A 27,113-nucleotide genomic window follows, 5' to 3' on the forward strand; every position below is an offset into this window, starting at 1 on the left:
CTGGTCCTATTTCGATAGCATGAAATACCACCACCCACAAGTTCGCCTCTAGCTCACACATTTGACTTGGAACTATGTCATCATTCCTTCATTATCACTGTGTTCTAGAACTCCCTACAGTGCTGTGGGTGTACTTTCATCACACAGATCATTGTGGTTCAGGACCATAGCTGACCACCACCTTCTCAAGGCCAATAAATGCCTATTGTGGCAACAGTAATAAAATATCAATGCTATTTCCAGTATAAACAGCAGGACCTCAATCCCCACCCCACGCAACTAAATAGTGAGGATTGAAAGTTGTTCTGAAATGAGCATCTTCTGGATCTGGGATCAGCAGAAGGAATGTCTATTCTTTATCCAGATTTGCTGTTACACACAACTGAACATTTTTTCCCACCACCAAATCATCCATAGTATTTATTTTCCATCTGTTAACCATCAGCAGTAAATCACCTGTATTTTCCAATTTAATAATTTATGTGCAAAGCCAGTTAATGGCACTGCAAGCCATCAAAATGAGGGAGAGGGGGTGGGAGCTAAATCACTGGCATCCCACAAGGCTGAGTACCCAGTCCCTGACCATAATCCCCGCACATTCATGTCTGTGTGGCTAAATTTCATCCTAACTCCACCTACAAGTGCATTGAATATAGGAGTTGGGAGGTTATGTTGAGGCTGTACAGGATATTGGTTCAGCTGCTTTTGGAAAACTATGTGCAATTCTGGTTTCCCTACTATAGGAAGGACGTTATGAAATTTGACAGGGTTCAGTAAAGATTTACAAGGATGTTGCCAGGTCTGGAAGGCTTGAGCTAGATGGACAGGCTAAGTAGACTGGCATTATTTTCCCTGGAATGTCAAAGACTGAGGGATGACCTTATAGACAACTGCTTTGCCCAGGACTGTAAGAAACTACAGAGAATTGTCAACACAGCCCAGTCCATCATTCAAACAAACCTTCCATCCATTGACTCCATTTACACTTCTTGCTCTTGGGAAGGCAGCCAATATAATCAATGACCCCTTTCACCCTGGTTACACTCTCCTCCAACCTCTTCCTTTGGGCAGAAGATGCAAAAGCTTAAACACTTGCAGCAACAGATTCAAGAACATCTTCTTTCCCAATGCTTTTAGACTTCTGACAAGACCTCTCAAATTTTAAACTTAATATTGATCTCACTGTTTGTGCACCTTCTCTGCAGCTGTAACATTGCATTCCTCACTCTGTTCTATTACACCAACACACTTTGTATGGTATAATCTGCCTGTACTGCATACAAAATCATGAGGAGATGGATCAGGTAAATAGACAAGGACTTTTCCCTAAGTTGGGGAAGTCCAAAACGAAAGGTGAGTGTGGAAGGATTGAAAAGAGACATAATGTGCAACTTTTTCACACAGAGGGTGATACGTGTGTGGAATGAGCTGCCAGAGGAAGTGGTGGAGGCTTGTACAATTACGACTTTTAAATGGCATCTGGACAGTGTATGAATAGGAAGGGTTCAGAGGGATATGTGCCAAATGCTGGAAAATGGGACTAGATTTGTTTGAATATCTGGTCAGCATTGACAAGTTGGCCCAAAGAGTCTGTTTCTGTGCTGTACATCTCTATGGCTGTATAACTCTAAGTTCACTGATGATACCCCTATTGTTGGCTGGATCTCAAAGAATGATGGAACAGGATATATGAAAGAGATCGAGTGTTTGCTGTGTAAAGCAAGCTAGTGTAAAGATAACAATCTCTTCTTCAACATCAGCAAAATGATAGAGCTGGCCGTTGACTTCAGGAAGCAAGGTGAAGGCGGTGCTCCTGTCCACATTTATGGTGCCAAGGTGGAGATGGTCAAGAGTGTCAAGTTCCCAGGAGTGATGTCCTCGTCCACCCGTGTCGATGCTACAATCAAGAAAGCACAATAAGGATTCTACTTCCTCAGGATGCTCAGGAAATTTGGCAGGTCCGTAAAGACTCTTAACAATTTGTATAGATGCAAGATACAAAGCATTCTATCCAGATGCATCACGGCTTGGTACAGAAACTACCCTGCCCAGGACTGTAAGAAACTACAGAGAATTGTGAACACAGCCCAGTCCGTCATTCAAACAAACCTTCCACCCATTGACTCCATCCACATTTCTTACTGTATTGGGAAGGCAGCCAACATAATCATTGACCCCTTCTACCCTGGTTACACTCTCTTCCAACCTCTTCCTTTAGGCAGAAGACGCAAAAGCTTAAACATTTGCAGCAACAGATTCAAGAACAGCTTCTTCCCTGATGCTTTCAGGCTTCTGACAATATCTCTTGAATTTTAAACTTAATGTCGATCTCACTCTTTGTGCACCTTCTCTGCAGCTAACACTCTTTTCCTCACTCTGTTCTAATGACACCAATGCGCTTTGTATGGTATGATCTGCCTACACTGCACACAAAACAAAACCTTTCACTGTGCTTAGATACATGTGACAAAAATAAATCAAATCAAATGAAATCAAAATGGAATTGGAAGGGAGGGATAAAGCACTCTACCCCTAGCAGTGCTAACCTCTATCTAAAGGTATGGAGAGTATTGGTGGACACTATGTGCTCGCTCTTTAGGGACACCAGGAGCACAAACGTAGCTGAAGCGGAGCGGCAGACCGTCAGCAGAAATGACACCTTGCAGTGTCTGGACCTGTTTATACCCAGGAGCCGGGACAATGAATAGGTACTCCAATTTGCCTACAGCAGATACCTTAAGATCATGAGTTTGGTGCTCAAGTGCAGTCAAAAGCAGAACAACAGATTTTGCGAAGATGAAAAAAGTGGGGTGCAATCGCCCACAGCCGATACATACAGGATTCACGGAAGAAGGAATGTTTGAGCAGTGGGAAAACAATTTTGTTCAATCTGTTCACATCAGTCTGAGTCCCTAAATAATGGAGGTGGCTATTAGCAGAATCACACAGAGACTGAAGACTGGCAGTTTGCCTGTTTTACTAGAGAATTTGCTGATTCCCACTACTGTCACTCCGCCCACCCAGCTCTCTCAGAGATGCCAGTGGACGAATAAGTTGGATGGAGTTATGAGGCTGTTTGATGGAGGCCGTGATAAACTCGGCTGGTTTTGCTCGGTGAGACAGCGCCCAGCGGGTGTGGCTCAGCCCCAGGCTCAGTGAGGTCTGTAGGATTCAGGCAAAACTGCAGCGAGAGTTGTGAACAAGGAAGGGAAATCGAATCGGAAAGTGGGAGTGGAAAGGGAATTTTTTTAAAAATGGGCAAGGAAACGGGGACAATGGAGAGCGGGGTGAAGTTTGAAGATGACGAATTTTTACAACCGATCAGAGTGCTTCCTCACCGGGAAGAAACGGTGCCCGAGGAGAGGGAGCACCACAAGCGAGATCCCTACGGTATAAACAGTCATGTGAAGGTGAGAGCTGGGCCAGCGGGAAACACTCAGCGCAGCCTTGGAGCTTCAACCGTGCGCTGCTGACTTGGCCGAATAGCAGCCTGTTTGGGAAGGTTGGGGTGGGGGTTGTTGTCTGCAAATTGCATGCGACAGGGAATGGTGAGCGGTGGTACCACTGAATTCAGAGCAACGTGTTTTGTTGCATGTACACGTAATATTATGTGTCAAAGCGCCCTACATCCACATCCCCCTTTTCGTTTGGTATGTGCATCACTGGAGATATTGGAACAGATTAATGTGTTGCTAAGGATACGCTGATTCCCCCCCCCCCCTCAATGCACATGATATCTCGACTAAAAGAATCGGGTGCAAATTGCTCGCCTTTTAAAAAAAGCCACGCTGCCAGGTGCACTGCCCACTCCTGTCTCTTCCTTCTGGCCAGGTTTGTTTCGAAGATGTGATCGCGGAACCTGTCGCGACCCAAAGTTTCGACGGAGTCTGGATTTGCAGCCACGTCTCGTTTGAGTTCACTAAGTTCGTGCTGTACAAAGTGCTCACTCTGGTTTTCGCCATCCCCCTGGCCTTCGTCATTGGCATTCTTTTTGCAGTCTTCAGTTACATCCACATTTGGTAAGCAAGCCTTTTCCCTTCATCCAGTGAGCAGCGTTGTGTTGTGCAGCTTTTCAGCTCCAGTTGATAATTATATCCATTTTTAAAATATATTATTATGTGTGCAGCTGAGTGAAGGTCTCAGCGTCAAGATGAAGTCTGATTTGTGCCAATACAGATTTTGCCAATGCAAACTAAACATTCAATCGGTCAGCTTTAAGTGGAACTGAGAGCATTTTAATTTCGAGGTCTGCAGGCAATCCCATAAAGTCGCCACAAACCATAGGGCTGCTGTCTCATTAAGCAGAGACGATTGGTCGTGGTTTAGTCCAAGAGTCACCATGCCTCCGGCAGGGGGAGAATTTGAGAAGAGGTCCTTAAGGGGAGGCAATGGCAATATTATCACTGGACTGTTAATCCCGAGACCCAGATAACATTCTGAGTCCTCCAGTTTGAATCCTGCCATGGCAGATGGTGGAGTTTGAATTTAATATATCTGGAATTAAGAGTTGATTATTGGGGGACAAACCCACCAGGTTCACGAACGTCCTTTAGGGAAGGAAACTGCCGTCCTTACCTGGTTTGGCCTACGTGTGACTTCGGATAATGGGCAATAAACGATGCCTAGTCAGCTGCACCCTCATCCCATTAATGAATAAGGAGAGGAAAAACCTCAGCCGGTGTGAGAATTGAACTGATTCTCCTGACATCACTTGGTATTGCAAACCTCCTGTCCAGCCATATGAACTCAACCTGCAAGTAGAAGTTGTGTAAACCACCTAACAATCAGGGCCTAAGGAAAGCTCTGAGCTCACTGTTTATGAGTGGCGATTTCCCTCATCCTTCAGTTTTGAACTGTTACCCACTGTAAGGTCATATGAACAAAAACAGCTGGAAGAACTCAGCAGGTCAGGCAGCAACTGTGGCGAGAGAAGCAGAGTTAACCTTTCTTATTAATGATCTCTTATGAGAACTGAAGCAAAGTGGAAATGTACAACCAGTGGAAAGGGGAAGGAGTAGGTGAAGATGGGAGATTACATGGTGACAGATTTCATACTGCAACAGCCAAAAGGAGTGGGAGTGGATACCATGAAGAAATAAAAGGTCATGTCCAAATGAGGTGTAAATTGTTACGTAAAAATAGTATGAATATAACACTATAGAGAGATCATCCCTAACACCAAAATGGCCCCTGCATATACACAAATACATTCCGTGACAGCTGGTAGTGACCAGCTGCTGAAAGCACTGCTAATGTCACTATGTCAGGATGTGTCTGTGCATACGCCACTGATGTCTTCATGCTGGGGATGAAACAGCTCGGGAGACTGGGAACCAAATCTGTTCGGTTGCTGCTGTTTCACTGTGTTCACACCCCTGACCTCATGCCCACCCACTGCACTGCCTGGAGAGCGGGAGGCTGTGTTCAAGGGCCAGGGCTTCCTGGGTTCCTCTTCATAGAATCTTGCTCTCTGTACTGCCTAGAGGTGGTGTTTGCAACATGGATAGCTGAGAAAGGGAGAAACAAGATAAAACCAACCCAGCAAAACAAGGAGAGAGAAAATAACCATGTAGAACAAGTTGGAAACAGAAGTTGATCTAATTTTATGCTCAGAAGGTCAGAACACAGCGGCTCTGTGGCAAGATGGATGGTTATTTAACGTGTAAGTGCAACAATCTCATGATACTTAAAGGGTGGTTGAGGGTGAGACATCATTGTCATCAGTTTAACGGTATTTTGTTCTTGTCACAGGTTATTGGAGTACTTGCATATCCATAATAACACCACCACTAAACTCTATTACTTTGACAGCAAATTCGGGACTGATATATTTCTTTTATGAAAATTCAAGTTACAATTCATTCAGCTATCATTCATACAAATCAGCAGTTAGATGGAACTAGGATGTAAATCAGCTGTAAAATAATTGACTCATAGAACAGGCGCGAAGGGCCTGTGCCTGTTTTTACATTCATATTGTTTCAAGCACAAGTCGAACGTCAATTACTGTTAATAATGGAGACTGTATTTAAAAGAGTCAGAAAATAACTTTCAGTATGAAAGCAACTGAAGATGGCATTAAGAAAATCAAAAAGGTCGAGTAAGAAGAGACAGACAGCTCTTTATCTTAAATTCAGCATAGTCGTGCATCAATTCAAAAGGAATTCAGTAGAAATGTCTCTACATAGAGATTGCTTAGAATCTGGAACTTGCTGCAATATGGTTGGTGAAGTTGAATAGCAGAGATGCTTTTAAAGGGAAGCTGAATTTACATAAAATGTGAACCGAATGCGTGGATATGCTGTTTGGTTTAGATGAAGTATGGTGGGACAAAGCTGGTGCAAATCATAAACACGACATTCCAGCAAATTGGGTTCCTGTTTTGTGTTGTAAATTTTGTGTAACTAACCACAAATTGTTAAGTACCTGCAATCAAGTCTTTCAGCTTTTAGTGTGACTTACACTTATGCCACAAAATGAAGTAAAATACAGAGCAGGTCTTAATGAGGATTTGGAAAAAAATGCAGAAAGGTTGCAACAAAATGTCGTAAACATAACTTGATTTGCTACAGCTCCTGAAAATGTGCTCATAATTTTCAAAGATCAAGTGTGAGTGCAGGAAACTCGTCTTGTTATTTTGCAAATACAGCTGGTTTTGTGGACAAAGATGTAATGGACTGATAGACCACATGATAGTTTTGAGGTTTAGATGTCTTGTTGTGTACAACTCATTTTAGCTCCAAACTCTTCGATCCTTTTACAAACTTGCATATAAACATAATAACTATGATCAGAAATAGGCCATTCGGCACTTCAAGCTACTCTGCAATTCAGTAAAATTGTGGCTAATCTGTTAGTGTTTCAAAATCCATACCAAGTCACCCCTCATTCCTCAACTTACGTCCACTGTATCTACTGTCTCCTCACAAGACAATGTGGTCTTTTCAGATATCAGTTTAATAAATGTCCTCCAAGATATAGGTCATGTATATGTTTGTAGCCAGCATGCTTTTGTTACTGTCTCCAAATAGAAATTGAAGCCCAAGGACAATATATTTTGGTCACAAATATGATGAAAGATGAATGTCATATTAATATGAATTATTAGATGTTGGTTTCAAATTTTACTCATTTAATTTTAAGCAGAAATATAATATACTGGTAATTTTCATGTTTTAAAAATAGTTTATATAGCCACATGTATGTTATATTATTTGTACATTTTATCAGTGTGATAGGATATTTGAATGTTGTGAAAGGAACAAATGGCAAACTGACTCGCATAAAAATGAGAAAATACTGAAGACACAACACACAGACCATTTGTCAAAGAACAAGTTTAATGTTTTGGGTGGGATTCATTATCAGAATAGGCAGAATGATGACTGAGAAGTTCCTTTACAGAATTGAGTAAAATAAATGGGGAGGAGAAAGCAACAGGTTGATATCCATTGTTTAACTGTGACTATTACTGTGGGTGATGAGACAGTTTCACTTATAGGAAATGCTGCATCCAATTTCTATTCTTAATTGGCTTTGTAATATTTTGAAACAATAACAACCGAATTAAACCACATTAGCTGGGAATAACTCCTTAAAGGGAACACTACAATTATCTTGGCCATAGGTCAGAATCCCAAAGTGCTCTGGATGTTTTTTTTATGTGTAACTACAAAATGTATTTTTTCAAAGAGAGCTGAAATAGCCACAGTGATAATGGGGACTGCAGATGCTGGAGAATCCAAGATAATAAAGTGTGAAGCTGGATGAACACAGCAGGCCAAGCAGCATCTCAGGAGCACGAAAGCTGACATTTCGGGCCTAGACCCTTCATCAGAGAAGGGGATGGGGTGAGGGTTCTGGAATAAATAGGGAGAGAGGGGGAAGTGGACCGAAGATGGAGAGAAAAGAAGATAGGTGGAGAGGAGAGTATAGGTGGGGAGGTAGGGAGGGGATAGGTCAGTCCAGGGAAGACAGACAGGTCAAGGAGGTGCGATGAGGTTAGTAGGTAGGAAATGGAGGTGCGGCTTGGGGTGGGAGGAAGGGATGGGTGAGAGGAAGAACAGGCTAGGGAGGCAGAGACAGGTTGGACTGCTTTGGGATGCAGTGAGGGGAGGGGAAGAGCTGGGCTGGTTGTGTGGTGCACTGGAGGGAGGAGACAAACTGGGCTGGTTTAGGGATGCAGTGGGGGAGGGGGAGATTTTCAAGCTGGTGAAGTCCATATTGATACCATTAGGCTGCAGGGTTCCCAAGCAGAATATGAGTTGCTGTTCCTGCAACCTTCGGGTGACATCATTATGGCACTGCAGGAGGCCCATGATGGACATGTCATCTAAAGAATGGGAGGGGGAGTTGAAATGGTTCGTGACTGGGAGGTGCAGTTGTTTGTTGCGAACCGAGCGGAGGTGTTCTGCAAAGCGGTCCCCAAGCCTCCACTTGGTTTCCCTAATGTAGAGGAAGCCACACCAGGTGCAATAGATACAGTATACCACATTGGCAGATGTGCAGGTGAACCTCTGCTTAATATGGAAAATCATCTTGGAGCCTGGGATAGGGGTGAGGGAGGAGGTGTGGGGGCAAGTGTAGCACTTCCTGTGGTTGCAGGGGAAGGTGCCGGGTGTGGTGGGGTTGGAGGGCAGTGTGGAGCGAACAAGGGAGTCACGGAGAGAGTGGTCTCTCCAGAAAGCAGACAAGGGTGGGGATGGAAAAATGTCTTGGGTGGTGGTGTCAGATTGTAGATGGCGGAAGTGTCGGAGGATGATGCGTTGTATCCGGAGGTTGGTGGGGTGGTGTGTGAGAACGAGGGGGAACCTCTTTGGGCGGTTGTGGTGGGGGCGGGGTGTGAGGGATGTGTTGCGGGAAATGCGGGAGACGCGGTCAAGGGTGTTCTCGACCACTGTGGGGGGAAAGTTGCGGTCCTTGAAGAACTTGGACATCTGGGATGTGCGAGAGTGCTACAGTTGGCTGCAGAATTAAATTAAGTGGCCATCTGGAGAGAACCATAGAATTTTCATATGTCTAGATGTGATCAGATCTACAAACAACAGCCCCTCAAATGAGGGTAGAAGCAAGTCACAACAGAATGGGTTGTAATCTTGTGATGACAAAGATAATGAGGGGGTGATGATTCCCTTTTCAACAGCAATCCACCCCTTGACGATTACGTCCTAAACTGCAAATACAAGTGTATTTTTGTACCTTTAAAATTCCAGTTTCAATTCCACTGGGGTGTACTAATGGGACTGAACATTTTTATGTGTACGAGCCTGGGTTCAAGGGCTGGTGTGCCGTGAAGGTCAGAGCCAACAAACTAGCCCCTAGCTACCCTGTTTTGCAAGTAAAGGAAGACTCTGTCTCACTGTTGAGTGCTGCATGCCAGAAAAACACAAAAGGATTCTCTCTGACACTGAATGCTGGAATTCAATGACACTGAAAGGAATCAGTACTGTAGAATAACAACCAAATTTGACTAAATGTAAAATTTAAGCTGAAGAAACTGACTGTGCAGCTATCAGCATCAACACTATTGGTAACCTCCACTGCAACATCTGCAATGACCAATTGCCTATTCCTCACAAACAATACAGAGATTGAGCAGTACATCTGTATTTTTTCTTCTTAACTTTGATCTTCTTGGACCCACCTTTTATTTCTAATTTGTGTTTGTATGTATTGTCTTACTAATTGTTCTTGCGTTCAGTAATTAATAAACTCACATGTTCTTAACTCAAGAAAGCCGGTTAAATTGGGTTACTTTAAATCGTAACTTAATTTGGCTCTGGGAGATTGGTAAGCACTAGGGAAGGAGTAATTGTTACATTAACCAGGTTGCCACAAATCAAGGGAGTTCTGGAACCATAATGAATTGGGGAACTTGACCCCAGGTCAGGTCATAACACAACATTAAAATAAAGGAATTTTACAAAGCTAAAGCAAAACGGCACTCCTGAGGTGAATGATGCACTCCAACACCCGTGGTAGCCATCGGCTGCTGAAGGCTCAAAGGTCAGTGGACGCCATATGTTCCCACACCAAGGACATCGAGGCTTAGAGGTAACCACGGGGGAGGGGGAGGAAGTTGTATCCAGCAGCTCCTTCCATGGCCCATTGCCTGGAATGTTGATGACCACCTTGGCAAAGCCCAGCAGGATCAGACACACAAGAAGGTCCTCTGACCTGATGTCCACTGAAAACTCACAGCGTGACCAAAAATCAAGAACTGTGGGATTGCAGTACAATGAAAGTTTCAGGGTCAATTCCCTTAACCGGTTTTAGACATGCACAACTACATCTACACAGAATTGACAGAAGGAAAGTGAAATATATTTTTAAATGGCAAAGCCTGTCTGTTCCTGGCATATATCAATGGCAGCATGTCAGCCGTGGCTCAGGTGGTAGCATAATTACTGCTGAGCCATAAGGGCCTGGGTTCAAGTCCCATTGTAGGGCTTGGTGAGTTAAACCATGGCCGTCACCCCAATGAACCATTGAGGAAACACTTCATTCCTAGAAGTCCCACCTTTTGGATTCAATGTTAAACTAAATCACCATTGCCTGTTTATTCAGATATAAGTGATCCCGTGGCACTATTTCAAGGACAAAAACGACCACTAATCCCAGGGTTCCATCAATATCTATTCCTTAATCAATATTACAAAAAGCTTTTGCCACATTCACAATCATGAGCTGACACGAAAAAAGCTGTAAGGTGTTGTTTGATGTAGGAAATTGTAGCAGTTCTCAGTGAATTGATAATGCATAGCTTGAAATACTGAGTTTTCCATTTGTTTACGTATATCATTATGAATCTGCAAGATAATTGTGAATAATATAGTCTCTGTTTTAACTTCAGGATTCTTATGCCCATCGTGAAGACCTTTATGATGATCCTGCCCTCCTGTAAAACCATTTGGAAGACTGTCATGGACATGTTTTTTTCTCCTCTGTATCAGAGTATGGGACGCTGCTTCTCTGCAATTAATTTGCGCTTCACTCGAGGTTAAGGAAATAGGAAAAAGATGATTGGTAATCAAAGAGGACAGCCATTACACAAAAGGATTTCTTCCAGATCTTAAGAAAAAAGACTAACATTTGCTATTCTTCTATTTTTCATTCCAAATACACTTCTTCAGAAAGCACCTGACATTTTTTTAAAAAGTATTATACGTACTTTTGCAAATAGTTCTTTTAGAAATAAGCATACTGCATAATTGAAATTTTATGTTATGCACCAGTATGCACATTGTCTCTGGTAATAATTAAGTAAGGTTTTACAAAGATATTTTGTTGTGCAATAATTCATTTTTGTATTATATATCAAGAAATGCTCATATGCCGTCAATACGGTGTTGTTAAAGCAAAATCTGATCATTAAAAAGGAAAAAGCTCGAAACTTTGAGGTTTGTAAATAGGTTTGTTCACTATTTTAATTAGTTGAAGATATTGTTAGGCAAAGCTAGATAAGTATTATTTTTGCAATGGCTTTAGGATCAATAATAACTGTGCATATTCTGTTTTGTTTGCAAAATAATAAGATTTGCGTAATAAATCATATATAACTTATAGTATATTGTACATGTTCAAAATACTCTCCCAGACCTAATCAATATGACTAGGGACTTGTATAGTTCATATACTTACTCACGAGCTTGGTGTGTTGCTTGTATATCCATTTTATAGATGCACGCTTACCTATTGCACTTGTCTGTACTAAGCTACATTAGCTTATCATCCCTTGATACATTAAGTATAAAACTTTGCTTTCATCTTCAAGTTAAAATCATTACTTTCATCTTCAAATCCTTCCACAGTCTCTCCTACTTTATTTCCACCTTCCTTCAGCTTTAGATTTACACATTCATTCTTCAGTCTTCCAAGTGTCTTTTTTGTTGCACTTCTGAAAATCCAGTCACTGCTCCTAATGTTTTCCTTGATGGTTTTCATCCTTCACTTATTTAGTCCCATTTACTATTCTTTGTCTTTAAGTTACATATAGGATTTTTATTACACAAAGAACAATAATCTGGTTAAGATGTTTGAGTCTAATATTCACTGAGTTTAGATAAAGAAGAGTGACCTTTGTGAAAAATAAGAGATTCTGAGAGGTCTTAATGGGGTAGACAGTGACAGGATGTTTGCCCTCAGGGAATCTATAAGTAGGAACCTCAGTTTGAAAATAAGGGGTCTCATTTTTATGGTACAGTTGAGGCTGAACTTCCTCCCTCAGAAGGTTATTAGTGCTCGGAATTCTTTTCCATAGAGCAGTGAAGTCTGGCTAATTGAATATACTCAAAGCTGAACTGGACATTTTTTTTGACAAGGGTGTCAATACTTATGGATGCTAACAGGAAAGTGGAGTTAAGGATACAATCAGATCAAACATTATCTTATTGATTAATAGACCAAATTTGAGGGCCCCAATAATGTACTTCCACTCCTATTTCCTCATATTCTTATGTAAGTTGTGATTGAATATCCAATAGTAACAACTTTAATTGAAAGATTGGGAAGCAAAACAATTCCAACTGCTTATGCTTAAATGATTAGATTTACTTTAATTTTACCATATCAAATGGATACAAATCTTCAAAATCAGAATACATATGCACACTTCTTTGTTACAATGCTGTATATTGTACCTTTATAGACCAATATTATGCTACTGTAATAACAATTAATGATGATGAAGTGTTGATTATCTTCAAGATATTGTATTCTCAGCACTTGAAAAGATTATGCACTGCACGTATGTAATGGATTCTATATTTATCTATCTTATGTTTGTACATCAGTGGAATATCTATGTCAGTACTTTAAAAAGTTGAGCCCTGTGGACATATTGTACCTTCTTCAGATCTATTTTGTGATACCATTTTAAAGTTACAAATTAAAACAACTGGGTGGCATCATACATTAATATTTATTTTCCTGACATGATTTGGTCTGTTATCAGCCTGAAACCAGAATCAGTTTTAGCAGGAGCTTAAGAAATTTAGCATTTAGAAAAGTTTATCATGTGCACTTTACAATTACTGAATAAAGTTAAAGGAGGTCTTTTTTTTAAATCCACTGACTCCACTGGGTAAAAGCATCATCCAGATTTTATCATCATACAAACAAAACAGCATAGATTTTGTTCTGTATTGTGTTAACTGACTGTGGAATGGCAACAATTGAAATACCACAATTCAATCAATGTGCCTTTGGTTATGGAAAGATCACTACAAACTATCAAAAGTAAACTTGCAGACAGAACCGTAAAGTCAACTTGTGGAAAAGACCACTAACTGATAACTAAAGTTGTCATGCTGAGTAAATGTAGCCTTGCTAAACTGCATAGCAATCTTACATTTTAGACATAACTTGTTCTGCTAACATAGAGATCCCAGTTATTGTTGAGAGATTGCACTCTTTAATGTGTCTTCATGTCTGTCATGATTTATATTTTGTTATCAACAGCTATTACCTCAAATGATGATGCAAACCTTTATGCATAAAGACTTTTTATAACCATAATACCGAAATCTCAAAACTATTTGTAACCTCAGAGCTTAACTAAATTATCATTTATATATAAACTCAGTATATAATCTATATGCCAGTTCACGATCTTAAAAGCTTGATTTGTAAGTCATCATGATAAGCTGAATTGAATATTTTATACACTCTAGATATCTAAGCTGGATTGCATGCACAAGGTAAAAAAAGGACTCATAAACTACAAACTAGTGCAGCAGAGAAGAAGGCCATTGAGAACAATGAGATCAGCATTACTTTTAAAAGAAAATCCAATCAGTAAAATTCACCCATTCTTTCTTCATAGGACTGCAATTTGTCTCCATCAGTTGTTTGTCCAAATCCTTTGTTGAAGATGGCTAGTGTATCTGTTTCCAGTGTCTGATGAGCCAAATTCTGATAATTCCAAATCCTAACAACTCATTGAATAAAGATAGATTTTCCTCATTGTCTCAAATCAATCACCTGAAATCCCTGGTTGTCACATCTTGGAATTTCTCTCTCTGTCTATTTATTCTGTTTGAACATTATATGATCTGAAACACCTTGATCACAACTCAGGTAAACCTTCTCTAATCTGATAGTCTCTCTAGTTTCTCTAGTCAGTCTAAATGACTGCAATCCCTCAACACTAGAACTATTCTAGTAAATCTCTGCGTCCTTTCTAAATCTTTAACAAACCTCTTTAAGTACAGAGCCTAGAATTTGACAAAGAATTCCATTTGGTATTGAATTAGTGCTTTATGTAGGTTTAGAATCACTTCCTGGAGTGCTATTCCATACTTTTGTCATGAAACCCAGTCCTGCTTTGGTACAGCACTTCCCGTAACTTTATCACTTCACAAGCACTTTAGTACTTTTGATATACAGTAAATGTTGCAATGTATGAAACTGGATGAATAACAAATACCTATAAATAGCAATTTGATAAGAGTCAGAGAATCAGCTTAGTGATGTTTCTTGGGAAGAAATATTATCTGGGCCACCAAGGAAACTGCCCTACACCCCATTGAATTACGTTTCACATTTTTAAATTCAGGAATGAGAGGATGATACTTTAGTTTAACATCTGATCTGAAAGGTGTCACCTCCAATTGGGAGATGGATGAACAAGATTCCAGCATTAGCACTGAGGTGGATTTAGCTGTAAAAGAAGCTTCAAAGATGGGAGAGGTGATTTTGGGAATGGATTTGAAACAATGATAAAGATTTTTACATTTGAAGTATTGGTGGACAGGTAACTGATGTAATTTAATTAGAATGGGCTTTGGCATGGGATAGGATGTGAGCATCAGAAATTTGAATGCGCTGAAGTTTGCAAATAGCAGATGATGGATAACTGGCCAAAGGAACATTAGAATTGTTGGATCTGTTGTATAAAGGTAATGGCTCTGAAAGAGTTAATGTTACATTGACTCCACTATTCTACAGCTGTCATACACACACCTTGTACATTATTCTAGCTTTTGGAGGGACCAGATACATCTCTATCAGATCACTAAGGTCTTAATAATTATACATGGCAAAAAACAGTTGCACTTTGTACGATAATGCAGTAAACCTTCCTGTTATTTAAAAATAGATCTCTGTTTTAGATAACCTATAGTGGTGGATCCTCAACCATTTATAACTAGACAGACTGAATACAAAACAAAGACAAAGGGGAATGGTATATCTGTCAGTGAACTATCAAACAACTCTTACCCAGTACCACATACTGGCAGAAGTAGCAGATACCAGGATTGTTCAACAGGGAATACCACAGGATCCAAAGGGTGCAAAGGCTTTGATGAAGGTTTGACCAGTAAATGTCCAAAGGCAAGAATGTATTGGAGGTGGGAGGAAGTGATGATTATAATGGAGGGAATGAAAATCAGGTTCAATAGAACATACCCACAGGTGCAAACAGCTGCTTCCAGTGGCTGGAGCTGTTTGAATGATGGAATCACTGCATTTGATCTTGGAATGGGATGTCATAAAGAAAATAGCTGCAGTCTTACCAATATTTAGTTGGAAGAAATAAAGCTTAGATTTTGGAGATGCAGTCTTTTAATAGCAATGAATGTTTCACAGGACCATGTTCCCATGTTTATAGATGATGGTACCTGGGACCACTATTGAAGGGAGATGTTGTTTTCCCAATGTATCAAAGACTGCTGATTTTGGACACCCATCCCTAGATCATAGAATCTCTACAGTGCAGATGGAATCCATTCAGCCCATCCAGCCCGCACTGACACTCAGTACAGCACCCCACCCTAATCTTGTGACCCTGCAACCCCAAATTAACCATGGCTAATCCACCTAGCCTGCACACTCCTGGACACTACCAGACAATTTAGCATGGCCAAACCAGCTAACTTGCACATATTTGGAACTTGGGAGGTAACTGGAGCACCTGGCACAAACATGGGGAGAATGTGTCACTCCACACAGTTACCCAAGGCTGGAATTGAAGCCGGGCACCGGGTGCTGTGAGGCAGCAGTGCTAATCACTAAGCCACCACGCCAAAAATCTGAGAAAGTGGAAGATGTTAGATGTATGCTCCTGGGAGAACTGGATTACATGGACAAGAATGGTTGCAGGTTAGCTAGCTCAGTTGGCCAGAGGCTGGTTTGTGAGGCAGAGTAACACCAACAGCATGGATTCAGTTCCCATGCTGGTTGAGGTTACCATGAGGGACTCTCCTACTCAACATTTTCCCTTGTCTAAGGCGTGGTAACCCATCGCCAGTTGTCTCTTTCTCGAAAAAGAATACTGTGGGACCTTTATACTGTAGTTCAAGGCAAATAGCCGTGTGAAGTTTAGTTTGGCCCCCGGTCTTTGCCACATGAGTGCATATCCATAGACGGATTCCTATTGTTAACAGTAGTTAAATCCCTATGAAGTTTGCTGGATTTCCTCTTTTCGAAACACCGGCGCGGTATTTCGGTGATTAATACTGCTGCCTCGCAGCGCCAGGAACCCGGGTTCGATTTCCCCTCCTCCGGTGACTGTGTGGCTCTCTCCGGGTGCTCCGGTTTCCGCCCACAGTCCAAAGATGTGCAGGCCAGGTGGATTGGCCACACTAAATTGCCCATAGTGTTCAGCGGTGTGTAGATAGGTGGGTTTATAGGGGGATGGGTCTGTGTGGGATGCTCTGAACTTGTTGGGCCGAAGGGCCTATTTCCACACCAGAGGGATTCTATGATAAATCTCGCAAGTAACTCGAGCAAATTTCCAAGATAATAAAATGTGAGGCTGGATGAACACAGCAGGCCAAGCAGCATCTCATTGTCCCCATGTCCGACACTTTGCTTCCCTTCCTAAGAAACAGACTTCACTGCACTGTTACCCTGTTTGGAAAACATTTTCCCATTACAATGCAAGTATCAGTTGAACTTTCGTCACTAATTTGCCGGAGTTTGTCTCGCCCTTCCTATGCCAGCACAAGAATGCCCTGCATCCGTGCATTAACACTCGATCTCCTCTCACACATTCTCTCCCTCTCGCTGGCTTGTCGATGTTCGCCTCTTGCCTCCCACAGCGGGTCTTGCCCAAGCCTTGCTGCTCGCTATGATTCACTGCGAAGTCATGTATGCATTCCCTATTTTCCGCTGTAGCTGGGAACTTGGCGTTCTGTGCACTGAAAAGCGGCAGCTCTTCAAGTCAGAGCTCCCTTTACAGCCCAGAGGAACTGGCGGTCTGCCACAAGGACCAGCGATCACTACCTACTTTCACGTTACTATCTTCCTTCCGCAGGGTAATAGTAATAGAGAGCTGCAGCAGATTTGCTGAAATCCTCCAGTTTGGGAAGCTATGTCTGGTGACAAAACCGGGGATTTTGAGGTAAGGAAGAGTCGCGCCCGCCTTATTACAACTAAATGAGACCACAGCTGAGGAACGGGACAATAATAATGATCTGATGCAAGATAGTAACAATATTTGGGGGGGGGGGGGGTGTTGCTGTACCGGTTTTTCATTGTGAAGAGCGTAGGCAAGGTTGCCTGTTGATTGTGAACGCACACTGCAAAATAACTGAACCTATCGTGACTTTGAAACAAAAATACTTGGCCATAAAAGAAGCTAGAAAATACACGAGGCTTTTTTTCTTAAAAGAAGTCAATTATACACGTTAGATTGTTATTCAGACTTGTAAATCAGTGGAATATAAAAAATGTCTTGTGATCTGGGGAGACAGGACAACATATGGCGATGGTCTATGCTCCTCAGAATTGTCAGGAACAGGCTATTCGGCTGTTTGTGCCTGTCTCGCCAGTATGAGGAGGTAAATCCATATTCCAATCTTATCCCTTCAGCCATCTGCCTCCAGAATTAGATCAGTCCCTGGTGGTTTATACCCAAGGACTGAGCATTCAAAGCTCTCGGGGGGCGGCAAGCTTCATTGTACTCATTCCTAAATCGCAGAATCCTTATTGTGCGTCTGCCATGCCGTCTCCCCAACTTGAACCTACCAAATCCCTCCAGCATTTTCTGTTCCTCTGGCGTTCATCGATATTCTTGTAACCATGCAAAAGTGGCAATTGACAAGAGGTAACTTATGGATGGTGTCAGTTCGATAGGATTTAACCTGTAGGATCCTTCATTAAAATGAGGGATTCACAGGAGAACTGAAGCCCATGAGAGGACATAGGCAGCGGTCTCTCTCTCTGTTTCAGAAGACGAGTACAGTTTAAAGGGCGCCACTCTACACAGACCAAGGCGAGGAACCAGTTCTCGATTAGGTACCACAGTCAGTGCGGGGATTGAACCCGCTATTCTGTCCGACACGTTAACTTCGTACTGACACTCGGGTCTTAAGGAAGCTCCCCAAACAATCCCTTTCCTGTTAAAGGGACTGATCTCCGCGGTGACTCAGTTCTCAAACTGCTGGATTTATTAATCCTGCATTTGTTCTGCAAAACAAAACAGAACAGAACTTTCGGAGGAAGGGAATCAGAGGCTGGTGGATGTTCGTATACAGGTATTGAATTCGGTACCTCTTCGAGCAGTTGTGCATTGCCCAAAGGGGATGGGGAGGGAGAGAGAGAGGGTGGGAAGGCCGGCTGTAGGAGAATTCGACGCCGTGTTCAGTTAGAGAGCGGTTTCTGGACTCGAAGTCTTACAAGATGATGTCCCAACAAAACGGGCAAGAGGTAGCCTGGATGATGGTGTCCCTGGTGCGAGATTTTCCAGAGCTGCAGTGATTCACTATAGCCCGCAACGAGAGATTTCCCAGTGAGATGCAGTGCTGGACTGATTCACTGCATTCCTGAATAAAAACAAAATCCCAGTGAATGCATTGCTAGAGACTCACTACATCCCTAAATTGGAGAGATTTCCTAGATGGTGCAGTACTGCAGTGTGTCACTTTATCCCTCAGTTGGAAGACATTTGAGGGGGTGCATTACTGGAATGACTCCCTTTTATCCCTAAGTTGGAGTGATCTCCCAGAGGGTGTATAACTGGAATGACTCACTTGTATCCCTGGCAGTGAGGGAGATTTCCCAGTGGGTCAGTACTGTAGTGACTCACTGTATCCAGGCGAGCCCCCGTGCTGCCCCCTGCTGCCAGATGGAAATGGTTTTGCTGCCGCCAGCTCCGGTTTACAGGGGTGTGGTGCCGCTTTACTTTTCCACTTAAATACGATCAGGCTCCACAAAGTTCCTCTTAAGCATCAAGCAGCGACTACCTTCCGAGTTTTATGTTGGAACAACTCAAAGTCAGCTTAAACAAGGAATTGTTGTAACCCTTCCCAGGGACTTTTATACCCGTCGCCGATCAGAGACCACGGGAACATTTACAAACCCAATAATAAAATGGAAGATGAGAAGTTGAACGAGAAATACGTGACAGATGTTCACACCAAAGAGATCGATTTAATCAACAGAGATCCAAAACATCTGAACGAAGATGTGGTTAAGGTAAGGAAGAGAGACGAACTTTGTTAAAGTTGGGAATAATACAGGAATTAAAGTTAAATGTTTGTATAGAAGGTAGTCAGAGGTAACAGGTTTGCAGGGACAAGGTTATTACCCAGTACGATTCCAACTGCTCGCAGTCCTATTGACGAACCCCTGCTACCAATTATAATTTTTCCAGTTTCTCTGGGAGTCGTGTCTCCCCGTGAAGCATCGAATTTTCGACCCCCAGGGAGGATATGAATTGATGTTGAGCTACTGATGTGTTTGATAGACACCAGGGATGGATTGCTGTTGAAAGCTATCACAAAAAACATGGAATTGGCCGAGAGATGATTCATCTGTGAAATAGCCTGAGATTTCAGCGACAGACCGGAACTTGTAAACAGCGTGAAAAGTGCAGGGTCCTCCCGGTGTGTTGAAAGGACCGTGTGGATTATACTGAGTGCATAAAAGGCATTTATCAAAACTGCACCCTGCAAGCAACACCATACCCCGCTGCACTCATCACCCAACCCACTGCTCTGTAACCACTCAACCCACACCCCAGTCCACATCACCCACCTTCCCCAGGCCACTGCTGTGTACCCACTGCACCCGATTACTCTGTAACATTTCAAGCCGGTCCACTGAACCTATCCCCCGCCCGCTGATCTTTACCTACTCAAGTGACTCAACTGTCCACTCCACCCATCCTCCAACTCACTGCATTGTGTCCACTACCCCCATCCCCCAGCTCACTGTCCATTTCCCACTTCATTGTTCTGAGTCTGCTGTTCCCAGCCCACTGCTCTGTGCCCTGAGCTCCACCACTGCTCACTGCATCCAACATGAAGTCCACTGACCCCATTCCTCTGTATACTGCTCTGTGCCCATTGTGCTAATCCCCACCACTTACATTGTTCATTGCATCCATCCCTCTGCCAGTAAAATTAAGACAGACATGGCTAGGGTGAATAGTTGGAGTTTTTTTTCCCAGGATGGAAATTTCAAAATCTAAGGAGCATATGTTTAAGATGGACAGGGGGAATTTAAAGGAGACGTGCAAGGAAAGTTTTTATGCAGAGGGTGTCAGATGAGGTGGTAGAAGCAGATAATATGGCAATGTTTAAGAGGCATTTAGACAGATGCATGAACAGGCAGGGAATAGAGGAATATGGACCTTATGCAGGTAGACAGGATTAATTTAGAATGGCACCATGGTCAGCACAGACATGGTGGGCCAAAGGGCCTGTAATTGAACTGTACTGTACTGTGTTCTATGTCCTGTGTAGATGCACCCATCCACCAGTCTGGTGCACTGTGGTCACTGTACCCAGCACAAAGTCCCATGCATCCATCCTCCAGCCCACTACATTATGCTCACTGTACCCAGCATCAAGCCAAGCTCACTGTATCCAGCACTGTGTGGAGTTACCCAGCACCCAGCCTTCAACCTGCTGCATTCAACAATTAGTTCATTCCACACAGTCAAAAACTTTTATAGAAACTGACTACCTGCCAAACTCTTACTAATTCATATGTACATATTATCAAAAGAATCCAGCAAACCAAATTAGCTTATTTACCAATTTCAGTCTGATGTTGGATGGATGAGGTAACGATCACATAAAACAGATAAAAATAACCAGAGAAAAGAATAACTGGAACTTCTTTTGTATTTGTCATTGTTCCCTCGCATAAAAGTGACATGTTGATGTGATTAAAGGAAAACAGAAAAAAAACAGGTTTGGTAACATTTTTCATGCAGCTTGTGCATTTTAAATTATCAGATGCTCTCTTATTGATAACAAGTATATTTGACACCCAGAAGTTTAAACTCAACATTCAAAAGAAAACTTATGCAAATGATCATGTATGCAATTGAAATATTTAGTATTGCTGACTATGTTTGAAGTCCAATATTAGTTTTAATTAAAGGATCATTATTGCATTGATGAAATCCAAACCAAGACCACAGTTGTGAATGTGTGCAATGATGTAATGAGACAGTGTTATTATTTCACCCATTATAAATTTATTTTACATTTTAACAAAAAAAAAGCATAAATACAGTATTGTTAAAGTTCATAGTGCAGTACATTTCTACCACTGTGGAAAACAATTTTGAAACTGGAGCCTTGCTCCCCAATAATGATGGTGACACCATTTTTAGCTTTAACCATGGAAAGCCTGACAATGATGTTAGTACTTTGATAGGCTCTTTGCCATTCTTTCAAATGAATATTCTGTAAGGCAAATTATGTGTAGCACTCAAATTCCAACCACTATGGTATCTAACATGTGGGAAGTCCACATGTGAAACCTGTATAATAACACAGTGTAGTAACACAATATTTAAATTAAGCCTTACTACAGGATAATTAAATTGATAGCAGAGCACAGCAAAGCAATTCTTTCGCACATTGTTACCTGTAACTATTGCATTAATCAATGGAAAGGCAGTTTTAAGCATTCAAAGATGTAGCTTTCATTTTAAATGCAACGGTCTTAAACAAAAGCCATAAATATTCAACTGTATGACGATTGCATTTTTATGTTTTAAACAGTTTTTTAAGACATAATCTTATTTGTTAAAAGTTTTCAAAACATCTGTTATAGAATTGTAGAAGGAACCACATGTATACATTATCACTTGTGTTTGCTTGTGTCGTATATGTAGCCAAACCTTAACAAAGACAGTCTCGGCTCTTGAACATTAAACATTAAAGCAGTAGCGTAGGCCAGAAACTTGGACGATGTCATCACACTCTTGTCACTGGCATGTTTTAGCTCTTTTGTCAGACATGAGATATATATATACACACACATAAATTGATAGGTTGCAAAAGTATACAGATATGGATATTGACGTAATCTAACCAGATAAGTGATGCTTTTCATACTAGGTCTATTCCAGAATCTTATACAGTGTTACAACTTTAGCATTTTTCTTCTGCAATCATTTAAAACTAACTAAACCCTTACTCTCTGGGGAAGAAAACTAAGTTTTGAGCCTGATATCTATTTGTAATTCAAATCGCCACAGCTCAACTGCTGCATTTTCTTTAATGATCTGGCTGATTTTAACATTTTAGTAAACATAAGTGGCATTTTTCATTTGCATTTGCATCTGCACTACCACATTATTTTGGCAAGAACACTAGGAACTGATGGCCAAAAATAAAATTGTTCCTCTTCAGCTCATGGGCATCGATTCTGCTTTTAATTTAACCACCAACTGTTTGGTTACTTTTGTTCTCGGGCTACAACCATTGTAGGCAGTAAAAGGGCAACATGAAAGTCTAACCAATTGATAAGCGCAGGCTGGGTTCAGGGAATAAAACCTATATTGTTCCTCCTTCTTTCCCACCCCCTGAATCATAAGGCATTTGAGCATGTTTGGAACTCTTCCAATTGAACCATGTTTGGGAATCAAGACTGGAGTTTTGACTTCAAAATAGCTAAGACCATGCTGCGTAGAGCCGATTTACAACTCTCATTACCTGTGTCAATGTCTCAACAGTTGACAGATGGTGAATGGGCTGGTAATTTTGCTGGCTTTTGACACAAATGTTAATACCGAGGGGAATTGTTTTTAGCTGCCAGAGGCTGTTACCAACAGCTAAAACCAGGCTGAAGTCTTATTGCAATGGGAAAAAGAAAATTGGTCTGAAGCTTTGGATGCAGAGGAGAAAGAGAAACCATATACCTCAGTAAAGTCTTAACCTTGTGCTATATGTGCATAGATAATTGTCAGTATGCTTCAAATGTTTTCACTTCACTTCCAGCACTGAGACATTTTTCAGATGTGCAGTGAGGTGCTGTTTAAGTAAATGCCCTTCTTTTCCTACTCCTTTCTCCTGTAGAAAACCTACGTTGAAACTGCATGACCTGTATGTAACAGCCAGCCGTATTGTACTGTACTCTACAAAGAACACAACTAGTGACATTGCTATCCTTTTTCTCTGCTATTCCTACTTTTTGCTCTTTGCTCATTTCTAATTGTTTTTTTTGAAGATGCATCATTCTCAAACACTACACTTACCTGATACAATTCATGTGAAATGAAAACTTCATAGTCACTATTCAGAACAGGCATTGCTAATTATGTTGTGGCAAGGATTATAATATTTTAAAAGAATTTCAGATCTTTATCTAATTGTTTTAAGCTGATCTTTTCTTACTCAAATTCATCAATTGCTCTCAAATTCTACTATTCTCCGAACAGTATTGTATCACAAGATGTGTTAGAAGATTATAAGTTGGTGCTATCAGGCCGCCATTATATCCATTGAATGTTGGCGTTTCTGGCTTAATTAATCCAAATGGGACATAGTCAAATTGAGTTTATGTTTAAATACCATTTCCCGTGTATTCCCATGCATTCATGAACATCATAAGACTGTTAGATAAATAACATATCTTTTCACAGTGACATTATTCGATGACTAAAATTTTCTATGCACTCATGATATCGGTGGCTGTGTTCTTTGTATAGCACAGCACAGCAGTGTTGGCTATTGCATTCCAGTCATATGATTTCAATGCTGGTCTTCTATAGCTACCTTGGGGCCCACAGAATTTTTGAAAGTAACCTAAATTAGTTCATGTTTATAGTTTGTCAATTATCACTTGCAATGTAATTTTACTCTGAATTAAATTAGCAAATCTGCAGGTATATAATTTTTTACATACCATGCTCTACACATTGCGACTTTCAGTGTCAATTTCTAGGTTTACCTACGCCATTGCACAATGCTGCATTATTCCAAGCCCTCATGTCTGTGTTTCCAAATGACTAGGTTAACATTCTATCAGATTGTTTCTGCCACCTGCATCCAAAATTGTTTTTGACTACAACATGTCAAAACTTTTATTTATCATAATTAGGAGTTTCCTGACGTGTAACATATTTCGACTGTTTCTATTGTTTACCGCTGATATTTTCCAATTTTAATTTTCATCACAAATGTTCCTTTAATTTATATTTACTAAGTGAGGATGTCATGAGGATAGAAAAAATGTTTTCATTTCTCTCCATTGCAAAGCCCTTTTGTATACTAAGTTTTAACATTCTTAACTTAGTGGAGAGAAGCCAAAAGCTAAAGTTACATCCTAACTAATTAATTTTATTAAAAAAAGAAATTTGAAAAATAGTGGTGTTTAGATGTCAAAGGATGAGAAGGCTAAAAAAATCTTCTCTGAGCCAAATATAAATGATTGGAGGCAGCTAGAATGCAATTCAGCAGCGATGAACCTGAGGGCAGAAAAGAGCATAGGCAATACTGATGTGTGGACAAGTGGCATTAGTTTGAGACTTCATCTGCTTAATGGAGTTTACATCTGATTAGTTTGTGAATGTGAGATATTCCAATATTTCTGATTCATGGAAAACGATGATTGTAGATCTTGTTCAAGCAGTTCATTATTTATGCTTCCCAGAATACTTTTATAGTTTGCAAGTGAAAATTATGTATTTTCTGCAGAAATTTTAATCAGTATGTTCTGTATTTCTCCTACCGTAGATAGATTTTGAAGAAGTGATTGCTGAACCCGAAGGAACTCACAGCTTTGATGGTGTTTGGAAGGCCAGCTTTACAGTCTTCACAGTGTCTAAATACTGGTGCTACCGCCTTCTGTCAGGGCTCTTTGGGATACCTTTAGCAATCATCTGGGGAATTTACTTTGCGGTTTTAACATTCATCCATATTTGGGCAGTGATGCCCTGCATTAAGAGCTATTTGATTGAAATACAGTGCATCAGCAGAGTCTACTCTATTTGCATCCACAGTTTCTGTGACCCCTTTTATGAAGCTGTGGGGAAAATATTCAGCGGTATCCGAGTATCAATGCAGAAAGAAGTGTAAATAGGAAAATCTTGATAGAAGTGGTTTGTCAGTTTATCATGAAAGCTTCCCACCAAGTGGAAGTTCAGTTTCTCTTGGCGAAAAAAAATGTTGGTGCCTTTACTAATCGCACTGTTATAGGAAAATGATGGTGCATAATCTTTCATTTTATTGCTTATCCCTCAAGTGTTCTGTTATCCTTTTATGGTACACTGCATTTTAATACTGATCTAAGCTCAACACCAACATTCCTTTACTGTTAAATATCTTATGACTACTTTTGTAAACAAAATGAGTCATTGCTTTTCTTCAGCAGTTTATCCCTATTGCTACTTCACTCTTCTGGTTTTTATGAAACACAATAACAAATTCTTCGATTCACAGTACTGTACTTACCAATATGGTAAGGATAAGTGATTAAACACTGAGCATAGGATCCTTAATACTGTTTAAGTAGTAGAGACTTGTAACGAGATAAAATAAATAAGTATTTTGTAATGAAATGATAATTGTGTAATTTCCAAAACCACAACACAACAAAGAATTGTCTTTATTTTGTTTTACTTGGGGTTGTTGAATTTTCTAAAAACATGAATGTTTTAGTTATAACTTACATATCCAGGGTGTTAATCCAGAATATTCTACAACTGATGCCAGCTATGTATTTGTGGAATGGTCATTTCAGTTGGAAACTAAATAGCTCCATGAGTTATGTTGCATTTTGATGCCAACAGTGTTGAATCTTCCCTTAACACCATCCAAAATGTGTAATATTCTTTATCAGAATTCTCCTTGAGTAAGCTTTTCAATTTTTTGCCTTTCTTTTTTTGTAAATTTTTAGACACTCTAACCTGGTGAAGTATTTGAAAGAGAGCAGTGGCAGAAAAAAACCTTGCAGTATACCTGATGCCTCCATCATTTGAAAAATTGTGACAAATGAAATGTTAATATACCATATGATTATCAAAGCAAATACTGATTGTAACTCAGATTGTCCACATTGTACATTGCAAAATGTTAACAGGCTTTAAAAAAAAATAAATATACAACCCAAAAGTGTTAATACCTAGAATTTTCCAGCTTGGATAATTGTAGTAAAAGCTGAAGCCAAAACCATACTACTGAAGCAGAATATGTTTTGATAAGTAGAGTTTCCTTCTACTTTTAAACTTGCAAACATACTTATAGGTTCAACCTTTTTATGCCAAATATATCAGCTGCCATGTTGAAGATACCCAGCAAAAAATTAAGAGATTGCTACAACTGCCATTATACAGAGACATAGTTGGAAAATTCTCATGGGGGTTGTGTATAATCAAAATATAGTTTAAGGTCTTTCTCAAATTATAAAGAACTAATTTTATAACTGTAGGGTATTTTTGCAAAAGCTACCTTAGACAAATGCAATTATATCACTTATTAATCATACAATATATAAAATTTAGCTTTTTTACTGTCACTTTTTAATTATTTGATCTCTTGGTAGATTTGTCTAAGTCATACTGGAGCTTATTGATGCAGTAGATGGTCAAGCACTTAAAGTATGTTAGCATGTAAGAGCTGAAACTATTTTAAAAAAATAAAGAACCAAATGTTTACACTAATGAATTTGAGTTTTTTTTTGACGTTATTACTAGTACTAATACTGAAAAGTGAAATGATCTTCCCTCAAATTCAAGATGATGAAATTTGGTTTTAGTGCAACATAATCATAACTATAAATAAATAAATTGATCATAAGATATCATCTAGGTTTTCCAAAGCAATAGAAGTGACTGTGTGTATTTTACGTTGCATGGAGTTTACATTAACTGCCTAAGATTGTTATATATAATAATCTGTCAATATATTTATTTGTTTCTCCAGTGC

At 40.4% G+C, this 27,113-nt stretch overlaps 2 protein-coding genes across 3 annotated transcripts; both read left to right on the forward strand.

Moving 5' to 3' along the window:
- The first annotated feature begins 3,002 nt into the window (after positions 1-3,002).
- cav2 (caveolin 2) lies at positions 3,003-12,908 on the forward strand. The gene is made up of 3 exons (XM_048549493.2): positions 3,003-3,410; positions 3,832-4,019; positions 10,853-12,908. The coding sequence occupies exons 1-3, from the start codon at positions 3,255-3,257 to the stop codon at positions 11,001-11,003; spliced, it is 495 nt and encodes a 164-aa protein (XP_048405450.1). The 5' UTR covers positions 3,003-3,254; the 3' UTR covers positions 11,004-12,908.
- A 4,088-nt stretch (positions 12,909-16,996) lies between these two features.
- On the forward strand, positions 16,997-26,852 carry cav1 (caveolin 1). 2 transcript variants are annotated; one of them, XM_048549301.2, is made up of 3 exons: positions 16,997-17,344; positions 19,255-19,419; positions 24,924-26,852. In XM_048549301.2, the coding sequence occupies exons 1-3, from the start codon at positions 17,315-17,317 to the stop codon at positions 25,263-25,265; spliced, it is 537 nt and encodes a 178-aa protein (XP_048405258.1). In that variant the 5' UTR covers positions 16,997-17,314; the 3' UTR covers positions 25,266-26,852. The 2 variants fall into 2 exon arrangements, with proteins under 2 accessions (XP_048405258.1, XP_048405259.1); XM_048549302.2 differs by lacking the exon at positions 16,997-17,344 and adding an exon at positions 18,239-18,479.
- The last annotated feature ends 261 nt before the right edge of the window (positions 26,853-27,113 follow it).

This window comes from Stegostoma tigrinum, chromosome 18 (genome assembly GCF_030684315.1).
Source record: "Stegostoma tigrinum isolate sSteTig4 chromosome 18, sSteTig4.hap1, whole genome shotgun sequence".
NCBI classification, from domain to species: domain Eukaryota; kingdom Metazoa; phylum Chordata; class Chondrichthyes; order Orectolobiformes; family Stegostomatidae; genus Stegostoma; species Stegostoma tigrinum.